This window comes from Mytilus edulis, chromosome 1, assembly GCF_963676685.1.
Source record: "Mytilus edulis chromosome 1, xbMytEdul2.2, whole genome shotgun sequence".
Classification (NCBI taxonomy): Eukaryota; Metazoa; Mollusca; class Bivalvia; order Mytilida; family Mytilidae; genus Mytilus; species Mytilus edulis.
The window spans coordinates 28,513,434-28,525,193 of NC_092344.1; the positions used below are offsets into that span (position 1 = coordinate 28,513,434).

At 34.0% G+C, this 11,760-nt stretch overlaps 1 protein-coding gene across 1 annotated transcript in view; it reads left to right on the forward strand.

The window, feature by feature from the left end:
* LOC139497715 (uncharacterized) overlaps window positions 1-7,508 on the forward strand; it is a 36,287-nt gene extending 28,779 nt beyond the window's left edge. The window contains exon 6 of the mRNA XM_071286285.1: window positions 7,297-7,508. Within this exon, the coding sequence (XP_071142386.1) occupies window positions 7,297-7,508 (212 nt within the window). The remainder of the gene's footprint in view (window positions 1-7,296) is intronic.
* Window positions 7,509-11,760: the final 4,252 nt, after the last annotated feature.

Here is an 11,760-nt window from a genome sequence, read left to right on the forward strand (position 1 = left end):
GTAGATGAAATCATTTTTTTGTTAAGTATACTTCTTCTCCTGTCTATACAATCTTCCGTTTAGGAATACCAAGAAATTTGTTGTATGTAAATAAAACTAATCTTAAACTTGGTATATGTGGGATGAATAACAACAACAAAATTCTTTAATTGCCACAAACATTATAGTTTAGAAAGATCATTCGATTGGATCGAATTCCAGTACTCGTGTAAACAGAGGTCAATGGTCGGAATCAAAATCGAGAACCGATACCTGAAGTACATTTTGACGGTACTATACTGAAACAGCTGATAGCAATGGATCCCAGGGAACAAGAAAATTATGAGACATTAAAACAAATGTACAAATCAAAGTCTATGTCCAAATGCTATGCAAGTTTGCACCTTAAATTAGAGGGGGATGTTGAAATTCTGAGAACGGAGGTCAAGGTACTAAAGGACAATGTAGAAAACCTGGAATGTAACGGAGGATAGTATAAAAGATGTGCATAACACACTCATCCCTGATATTGAGGACAAAATATCAACAGAAGAAAGGGAACGTTTAAAGTTGTAGTATTTGGGCCGAAAATTGAACCTGGTAATACGCGGTGTGAGGGGATCCCCCTTGGTCGAGATACCTAAAGCAACTGATGTTTATGTCCGGTTTTTCTTTGAAAAAACTTTAGAGATACCAAAGGAATGCACAGAAAAAAAAATGCTATTCCAGGCCGTGCAAAGGCTATCAGGAAAAGAGAGCGACAAGAAGAAGAGAAAGATCATTGTGTGGTTTAATAGTCTTATAGATCTAGACGAAGTTCTGGTTGCTGGAATGAAATTAAAACGTGGAAGTGGTTATTGTGTCGTGCCCGATGGGCCGCCATCTGTTGCAAAACTACGATTTAATCTTCTAAATGAACAGAGAATAGTCCACCTAGGGTACATTAAAAAATATCCGTTTGTTATGCTGATAAAAAGAGATCATCATAAACGTTTTAGCAGACCTTCTCGCGTAAACAAAACCAACAACTTTTAACTGAATTAAACAAAAAAATATCAAAACACTCATTAGAACACTCATAGTACATTTTGTTTAGTTTTATTGTATGTTGTTACTTTGTTTTTTTGTGTTTTTTTGCCATTGTGTATTTTGAAACTCTCTCTAATTTTTTTCTATGTTGATAAATTGTATGTCCCGGTTAATCCACACATTGCTTATTTGCATATTGGCATGCGCAAACAAAACCGGATGTTTTGACTCGGGCTATTCAGACAAAAACACTGATAGTATAAAAAAGAAGATGTGGTATGATTGCCAATGAGACAACTATCAGCAAAAGACCTAAATGACTCAAACATTAACAACTATAGGTCACCGTACGGCCTTCAACAATAAGAAAAGCCCATACCGCATAGTCAGCTATAAAATGTCCCGATAAGACAATGTAAACCAATTCAAACGAGAAAACTAACGACCCCATTTATGTAAAAAAAAAAATGAACTAAAAACAAATATGTTACACATAAACAAATGACAACCACTTAATTACAGGCTCATGACTTGTGACAGATACATACATAAATAATGTGTCGGGGTTAAATATGTTAGCGGGATCCCAACCCTCCCTCTAACCTGGGACAGTGGTTTAACAGTACAAGCTAAGAACGAACTATACAAATCAGTTGAAAAAGATTTAATTCATCAGTTAGACAAAAATACAAGTGGATAGATCCATTACAGTAATATTGCTCATTCTGAACTAAAGAAATACACAATATGTGCTTTTCGAGAGTATTTAGGCAAAATGTATTCTAGATACGTAACCTTTTTGAACTTGTCTAATTGGTGACACCTCGTGTTATATTGGTGTTGCATATAGGTCTGATCACTCACCCGTATCTCTGTCCATTCAATTTAATACAAATGAAAAAGGCAAAGGGACGTAGAAATTTAACAATGCTTTATTATACGACAAAGAATGTATTGCTAATACAAAAACTTGTATTGCTGATTGTATTGAACAATACAAAATAGTTGATTCTGAAAGAAGGGAAGAAATATAATTTTCCCCTTCAGACCAACTGTTTTTGGAAACATTAAAACTGATGATACGAGGAAAAACTATATTTTATTAATCTTTTAAAAAGAAAGAACGCAGTATGGAAAAAGGAGAACTAGAACTTCAATTGAATAATTTGAACAGTAACGAAAATATTAATGAAATAGGGGAAGAAATTACACGTATTGAACTTCAGTTAAGGTCGTTAAGAGAATTTAGAATAAAAGGGGCAATAATGAGAGAGAAAGCAAAATGGCAAATTGAATGAGAGAGAAGTACAAAATATTTCTGTAATCTAGAGATAAGAAATTGTATTGAAAAAGTGATACAAAAAATAACTTTAGATAATGGGGAAACTATCACTAATTAAGCAAAAATTCGTGCTGAACAAAAGCAATATTGTATTCATCTATATTCATCCAAGAAAACAATTATAATAATATACACAGGACTAATTTCTTCTCTCTGGAAAACCTATTTATCAAAATTCTCTCTGATGAACAAAATATTGATTTAGAGGGGGAACTAAAAAGCTCAAAAATTCCTAATGCATTAAAAAATATGAAAAATGGAAAATCTCCTGATCACTGGGTTTATTAATCGAAATCAGCACTAAATAAAATTGAAAAATAATTTAACCCTTTTTGGCAAAATGTAATTTCATCATGGGCCTCACTGTTTGAACTTCTGACAACAGACCAAAGTGACATCTTGTCTCAACCATTGTTTTTAAATGAAAATATAATGATTAATATGGAAAAACAGCTTTTTACAAAAGTTTGATAAAGAATAATGTATTTTTCATAAATGATAACATTAAGGAACATGGAGAATTTTACAATTATGAGGAATTTATTAGAAATTATGATATAAAAACAACTTTCCTAGAGTTCTATAGACTAATCTTGGCACTTCCAAAGGGTTGGGAAATTCTATTCATTCTCAAGTATTTTTCAAACTAAATACTGTTGGTCATAAAATTGTTACCGCCATAAAAACAGTGGAAAATGTATCCGAAAAATGTTATGATTTTTTTCTAGATAAATAAAGGAAACCCCATCACGCATACAACAGAAATGGGAAATAAAATTGGGAATAGATATTTTGGCCAAAGAATGGAATTATTTACTTAAAACTGAAAACCCCACATTATAGGCATTTCAATACAGATTACTCCATAACACAGTACATGATATATTAGGCATGCAGATGGAATTGTTGCAGCCCGCTGAAATATCTATTGTAAATGATTCTATATATATATGACTGTATCTTACATTAATTTTAGGATCCTTTACTATAGATAATTCATCTGATCTGTAACAATAACATCTCCATGCCTTATATATCATGTACTGTAGTACGCCGCTAGATTAAAACTGACGTGGAAAGGTAACACACGGCCACTGAAAGCTTTTTTTTAGAGCCAAGGTGGTCGTGTGAACTAGCGGGACGGCTGCAGTGCAGGGGATTTGGTGTCACGATATCACAGTAGCATGGGTTCGAATCCCGGCGAGGGAAGAACCAAAAATTTGCGAAAGCAAATTTACAGATCTAACATTGTTGGGTTGATGTTTAGACGAGTTGTATATACATAATGTACACAGCCATGTATCACCATCATTGATGGCGATCCGATGGATACATCTGTTGTAGGGTTGTCACTGACTCAGACGTACTTATGAATATAATTATTTTCTGTGACTGTATCTTGCATTGATTTGTAGGATTCTAAAATATAGATAATTGAGCTGATCTGTAACAAAAACATCTTCATGCCTTATATATTATGTACTTTAGTATGCCGTTAGATTAAAACTGAGGAGGAAAGGTTACACACGGCCACCGAGAGCTTTACTTTTATGAAGCCCAGGTGGTCGTGTGGTCTAGCGGAACGGCTGAAGTGCAGGCGATTTGGGGTCACGATATCTCAGTAGCATGAGTTCGAAACCCGGCGAGGGAAGAACAAACAAAATTGCGAAAGCAAATTTACAGATCTAACATTGTTTGGTTGATGTTTAGACGAGTTATATATATATATAGGCCTGCTATTTCTTAATCATACTAAATCCGATGGATAAGGTATAATTTGCAGTTGTCACTACACACAGGCAGACATATAGATATAATTATTTACAGTGATTGTATGCTTCTCAAAATAGATAAGCATCCTGCAATTATACTGAAGAGATGAGTAGATGTTTATTTCTGTACACTTAATACTTTGTGTATTGTATCAGAGATCCTCGTTTAATTCCTTCAAGCAGGTAACACCTCCTAAAACGAAATCTTATTTTTATTAGCTAGAGTTAGAGGAGGGGATAAGGTGTCTGCGCAATGCTAGACGGTGTTGTTGTAGAAGTAAGAAAAAAAAAGTACAGGTTCCAGCCTCGGCACCGGGGAGGAACTTACGAATCAAATCTACTATAACATCGTTAGGTTGATTTTCTATGCACTTTATACATATTCTAAGACCTAGTATTTTTTAATCATAAGAAATCCGATTGACAAGGTACAATTTGCAGTTGTCACTGCACACAGGCAGACATATACATATATTTATTTACAGTGATTGTATGCTTCTAAAAATAGATTATCTTCCTGCAATTATACTGAAGAGATGAGAAGATGTTAATTTCTGTACACTAAAAATAAATAGTCTTCGTGCATTGTATCAGAGATCCTTGTTTAATTCCTTCAAGCAGGTAACACTTCCTGAAACGAAAGCTTATTTTTATAAGCTAGAGTTAGAAGAGGGGATAAGATCTCTGTGTCATGCATATAGTTAGGCGGTGTTGTCGTAGAAGTGCCGGGGACGAAGTTACGAATCAAATCTACTCTAACATCGTTAGGTTGATTTTTTAGACACTTAATATATATATAGGATGGGTTCGAATCCCTATGATTGCGTTGGATAAAAACCACAATTTTAATACGAGTGCATTTAAAACAAATTTCGTTGTAGAAGGGTCTAAAAACAGCAAAAACAACATTTTCTAAAAAAACAAAAAAGTGAAAAAGTATATTTAAACAATATATATAGGCGTACAAATTAATTTTCACATGTGCAGATTTATATATTCATTAAACAAAATAATAAAATAAGAAGAAAGTTAACAGTTTCATTCTATCGATTTCATCCTTCCATCGGGACTCTTCAGGATAACTGATATGGTGTCGCTACAGACGACGTCGTTAAGGAGGTTTATGACGTTCCGCCATTGTTCGTTATTAATAGTTCTCTGGATTTAATTTTGATCGCAGCGTTGTTATGAAATAACGTTCCATCTCTTTTCTAAATGCTTCATCCCGTCTACATTTGAAAATAGGCATTATTTGAAAAATCCTCTTTACCACAAGTGTCAAGGTGGGCACTAATTAGCGAATTTCTGTATTGTGGGTGTTTTATTTGTTCTTTGTGAACTCGCACCCGTTCACAGAGGCTATTCCTGGTCTGTCCAATATAATGTTCGTGACAACCAGGACATGAGACGCAGTAAATAAGGTTTGTTATCTTACAAGTCATATTGGCGTTCTCATGAAAATTTTTGCCATCTTTAAATAATTTCATTTTACCCGTCTCTAAATATTTCGTATCTTGGCCACAAACACCGCATCTTGAATCTCCGCAAGACTTTATTTCAAAGTCACTAATCTTCGGTTTAAACCGAGCTCTGGTTAAGTTTTTCTTTAAGTATTTTTGGTTGTCTTCGGCTGTAGATTAAGTTTCCTTCCGGTATCAATTTTTTCATAGTTTCACTTTCGTGTAGAATCGGAAGGTTTGATTGAATTGTATAAAAACGTTTGGTAAATACGGGTCATGCGTACTAACAAACTGTATTTTTCATCCGTGTCTTTCACTTTCGGTGTTCGTAATTCTTAAAATGTCAAGAGTTTAGATTTTTCGCATTCCACTTTCGATTAAACCCTCAAGGTATAACTGTTGTGTCAAATAGCCTTTTAATTCCTTTAAACATACTTCTCGAATGTTATGGTCAGATACTATAGCACAAAACCGTCTGGACATACAGTAAGGTCTATTTCGTTTAGTATGGCACGGATGACACGTATGAAGTATTGATGAATGTCTGTGGATTTATGATAAATATCGGTTGTTATATGTCTACCTAATGTTAAGATGAGGATATCCAAAAATGGTAGTTGTGTGTCACTGGTTTATATATATATATACGAGTCTAAATTGAAAACTACGTTCATACCTATGATTGCGTTGGATAAAAACCGAAAATTGTATACGTGTGCATGTAAAACAAATTTCGTTGTAGAAAGATCTAAAATCAGCACAAACAACATTTTTCGTTTATATTCTAGCCTGTTGCAGGTGTATGATTCCTCTTTTAATTGACCAATAAAGCTAGTTTTCGTTCCAAATTTTGGTTGAACTCAGGCTCAAAGAGCACTGTAGGCCATTAATATAAAAAGTTATCTGAAAAATTACTTCATGGAAATAATATAGAAATGCAGCTTTTTTTTCAAAGTCATTTTTGTGATTGTTTTCCTACTCCAAAGCGGACACTAACAGATGTTTTAATAGGAATTTACAAAATGAATAAAGTTGAAAAGCTAAAAAAATGAAAAAAATGCATAAATAAATTTCATTTATTACATGTACAAATCACAGTCTTGTCTAATGTCAATGGTATCGATGTCAATTTGAATGCAACTTATAAATATATACACCTTCCGGTTCTGCGACCAATTAATCATATAGCAGGAATATGTTTGGCTTGTTTTATTTTTGCTTGTTTTAGGTTTTTTTTGTTTGTGTTTCTGTTTTTTTTTATGGAAAGGGGTTACCTTTTTAGGATACAGATATGGTGAAACAATTGAGACTTTGTTTTGTGTTGCCGATGAGAAAAACAATACATAAAGTATAAATCAAACTGTAATATCGGATAATAAGACAGGTGTGAATAATTTTTATTATGTGATGGTTCCATTTTCAATTAGATGTCCATCAGTATTATGAATACAAGCTGAGGTAAAGCCTATTATTTGATAGCAAATGTCAACCTTTGATCATTACTATACTGTGCTTAAGCAAACACTCATTTGATCATGAATACGATGAACTTTTTTTTTCTAAATCAGCTCCAATGGAACTATTTCTTGAATCATATGGATTTAAAGATTGTGTTTGTCTCATTTTTGAAATATCGTTGTACCTTCTTTTGTTTTACGGTATAATTTGTCTATAGAGGACTAACGAACAACTTGATTGCTTGTTTCTTTTGCAGATACGGAACCAATACCCAGTGGTGATTATGCAGTATACTGTTCCAATACAAATAACTCCTGGTCTGGATCTGACAGTATTGAACTATACAAGAACAAACGTCCGGCTGGGTATATCTTGGTTTATGCCGTTTGTAGATATGTTATTTTCGTGCCACCTAAAGTGAATGAAATGAGAAATGTAGATATATGCGAAATTGAGGTTGGAGGTTAGTTTCAAAGGTGGTATCGTGTATGTTATGAACACATTGTTGTGATGTCATTTGAATGTTTTATTCTTTAACTGTACAATATGTTTAAAAATATCAATCCTTTTACTTAAGAATATTCGACAGCTGATGGTAGCCTTATTGATTTCTACAGGTAAACGATAGTTCAAGAATTGAAATTTTTTTTTTTTTATTAAAATCCCCTTCCAATACAATAATGTCACTCAAGACAGTTACTTCATAACTTTTTTTAAGACTACAACTACTTCTTTCACAGCCATTTTCTCGTGTCTTCGTGTACGTGTAACATTACATGTTTTTCATTATCTTCAACTGTACTTTATTTTTGCGTATTGCTGAAGTTGAGCTACTGTTTAAAGAGGCCATAATGTAGGTATTGAAAATGTTATAAAAGTTTAATCACAAAATAATTTACACACTTGATGAACAAAAAATGTCTGTACTTGTTTCCTTTGTTCATCTTTTTTTTTTACATGTAACACAATGTTTTTACAGATTGAACCTGTAACAGTTCATTCTGTTAACTTTCAGACAGATCAAATATTTTACAGAATGGACTGTTATCGGCTTATATCCTTTACATAAAAAAAAATAACACATTTCAAATCAGCTATATATGATAATTGTGAAGTGTGCTGCATTTAATCATAAAATATTGTTCCATCTCGACATAAATGTCTTCTAATATCTGTCTTCTAATATTTCTGACAAGGTTTTTTAAATTGATGTCGCAAATGACAGGGTTAGTATGATACACATTTAAAGCATGTAATCTACAAAAGTAGGAGATAACATAATACACTGATAATTTCTACATTTTGAATAATGATAATATCTCAATCACTTTACATTTTTGAAAGGAGGTGAAAAGACGTGAATGCTATTTATGTCTTTAAAATTTTGTATCACGTACAGGATGTCATGTAGGACAATATGGAGTTAATTGTGAAAATTCATGTTACTGTAAAGCACCATGTGATCTAGATACGGGGAGTTGCCCGCATGGTTGTCTAGATGGATGGATGGGTGAGAAATGTGACCAAGGTAAGACATTTTCATAACTTTAATCTACCCAGTACGCAACACGGTTATCGGAAACAAATGTGTGCAAATTGAAATATCACTTTTTCTATGTGTTATGTTCTTTATTTTATGTATACGCTCTTCGTGTTTGAATAAGAGTTGGATTTTCAAATTTCTTGGTCTTGATCATCACCGATCGCTAGCAGCTTTAGAACTATAAGAAATGTTTATAGTGATACACAGCTTGGGATCGTGTTTCTCAAACTGTTTTGTGCACTGGTGCATTATGTTGATATTTTTCATTAGTTTGTCAGTTATTTTCCATAGGAGTTTGAATGTCGAAATAGTAGCGTCTGTCTCGGTACATACACAGATCAACGGACACATTTCAAACATACATACACTTAATATTCATAGTCTATTTTTACAGAACTTATGTTGAAGGAATAACAGAACATACAATTCTTGCTCAAACGTAATGTTCTTTTCATTATAATATTTTATCAATGTTATCAAAATAACCAAATTACTATACATTTCGTGACATGTGGTTATGTTAATTAACCTAAGTTTTCTAAATTGAAATGTCCATATTACGATCTAAAGATATGAACTAATGTTTTTTTTGTAAAACCGATAGCAATAAATGAAAAGGGATGAACAGTGTTTTTGTTTATATTCATGTTATTTGAAATATAAATGTTTTAAACATAAACCAGAGGAAATGGTTAATTACAAATGTCAGCAAGCAACATGTGCTCTACATAAAAAAAATACATATATGTTAGTAGTATCCGCAGGAAGGTACAAGTCAATGTAACAGAGATACAGTATTATGGTCAATTCAAAGTCTAACACGACAGTGGACAAGCTAGTAAATTAAGCCAAGAGGCGTCACAATATAACGCTCGAGTTTGTGACATCATAGTAAATGCTAACAAATGGCTAAGATTAAATTAAGTCTATGTATTCATGATAATGACCTTCAGGGAAAACGGTAGTAACATCAACCCAACAATGTTAGATCTGTAAATTTGCTTTCGCAATTTTTTGGTTCTTCCCTCGCCGGGATTCGAACCCATGCTACTGTGATATCGTGACACCAAATCGCCTGCACTGTAGCCGTCCCGCTAGACCACACGACCACCTGGGCTCTCAAAAAAAGAGCTTACGGTGGGCATGTGTTACCTTTCCACGTCAGTTTTAATCTAGCGGTGTACTACAGTACATGCTATATAAAGCATGAAGATGTTATTGTTACAGATCAGCTAAATTATCTATAGTAAAGGATCCTACAAATTAATGTAATATACAGTCACAGAAAATAATTATATTCATAAGTACATCTGAGTCAGTGACAACTCTACAACAGATGTATCCATCGGATCGCCATCAATGATGGTGATACATGTCTGTGTATAAATGTATATACAACTCGTCTAAACATCAACCCAACAATGTTCGATCTGTAAATTTGTTTTCGCAAATATTTGGTTCTTTACTCGCCGGGATTCGAACCCATGCTACTGTGATATTGTGACACCAAATCGCCTGCACTGCAGTCGTCCCGCTAGACCACACGACCACCTGGGCTCTAAAAAAAAGAGCTTACGGTGGGCATGTGTTACCTTTCCACGTCAGTTTTAATCTAGCGGCGTACTACAGTACATGATATATAAGGCATGAAGATGTTATTGTTACAGATCAGCTAAATTATCTATAGTAAAGGATCCTACAAATTAATGTAATATACAGTCACAAAAAATAATTATATTCATAAGTACGTCTGAGTCAGTGACAACTCTACAACAGATGTATCCATGGGATCGCCATCAATGATGGTGATACATGGCTGTGTACATAATGTATATACAACTCGTCTAAACATCAACCCAACAATATTAGATATGTAAATTTGCTTTCGCAAATTTTTGGTTCTTCCCTCGCCGGGATTCGAACCCATGCTACTGTGATATCGTGACACCAAATCGCCTGCACTGCAGCCGTCCCGCTAGGCCACACGACCACCTGGGCTCTCAAAAAAAGAGCTTACGGTGGGCATGTGTTACCTTTCCACGTCAGTTTTAATCTAGCGGCGTACTACAGTACATGATATATAAGGCATGAAGATGTTATTGTTACAGATCAGCTAAATTATCTATAGTAAAGGATCCTACAAATTAATGTAATATACAGTCACAGAAAATAATTATATTCATAAGTACGTCTGAGTCAGTGACAACTCTACAACAGATGAATCCATCGGATCGCCATCAATGATGGTGATACATGGCTGTGTACATAAATACATATATATATACAACTCGTCTGAACATCAACCCAACAATGTTAGATCTATAAATTGGCTTTCGCAAATTTTTGGTTCTTCCCTCGCCGGGATTCGAACCCATGCTACTGTGATATCGTGACACCAAATCGCCTGCACTGCAGCCGTCCCGCTAGACCACACGACTACCTGGCCTTTAAAAAAAGAGCTTACGGTGGCCATATGTTACCTTTCCACGTCAGTTTTAATCTAGCGGCGTACTACAGTACATGATATATAAGGCAGTTGTATATACATTATGTACACAGCCATGTATCACCATCATTGATGGCGATCCGATGGATACATCTGTTGTAGGGTTGTCACTGACTCAGACGTACTTATGTATATATATATATATATATTGTCAGTAGAAAATCTAACTCTAACACTGTTAGAGTTAGATTTTCTACTCTACATTTAACTCTAACACTGTTTGGAGTAATTTTCAGACTTATATATATATATATATATATATATCTAAATAAAAAAGTCCAACATTTCCGGATAGTGCATATATTATTTAATATTCACAAGTACTTTCATGTTTTACAACAATCTTCAGGTGAAAGGCGAATAATTGTAACTATGAGACGGTAGTTAAGTACGTAACGTCATAAAACAATTACAAAAGGGAGATAAACGTTCTAAAGTAAAATATGGAAAGCCAAACGTAACGCTATTGAAAGCCTAATGCGCATTTAGTTTTGGCTTGAATTTGGTTATAAAATATTGTTCCTTTATGGATCTTCTAATGTCACATTCTACATTAATTTTATAGAATGGGACAAACCGGTAATAGTTTAGTGGAAAGAACACGCATTCATCGACAACACATCCGACAGCCGCAATATAGGAAAATCCCTCTTAGTGAACATTTAGATCGT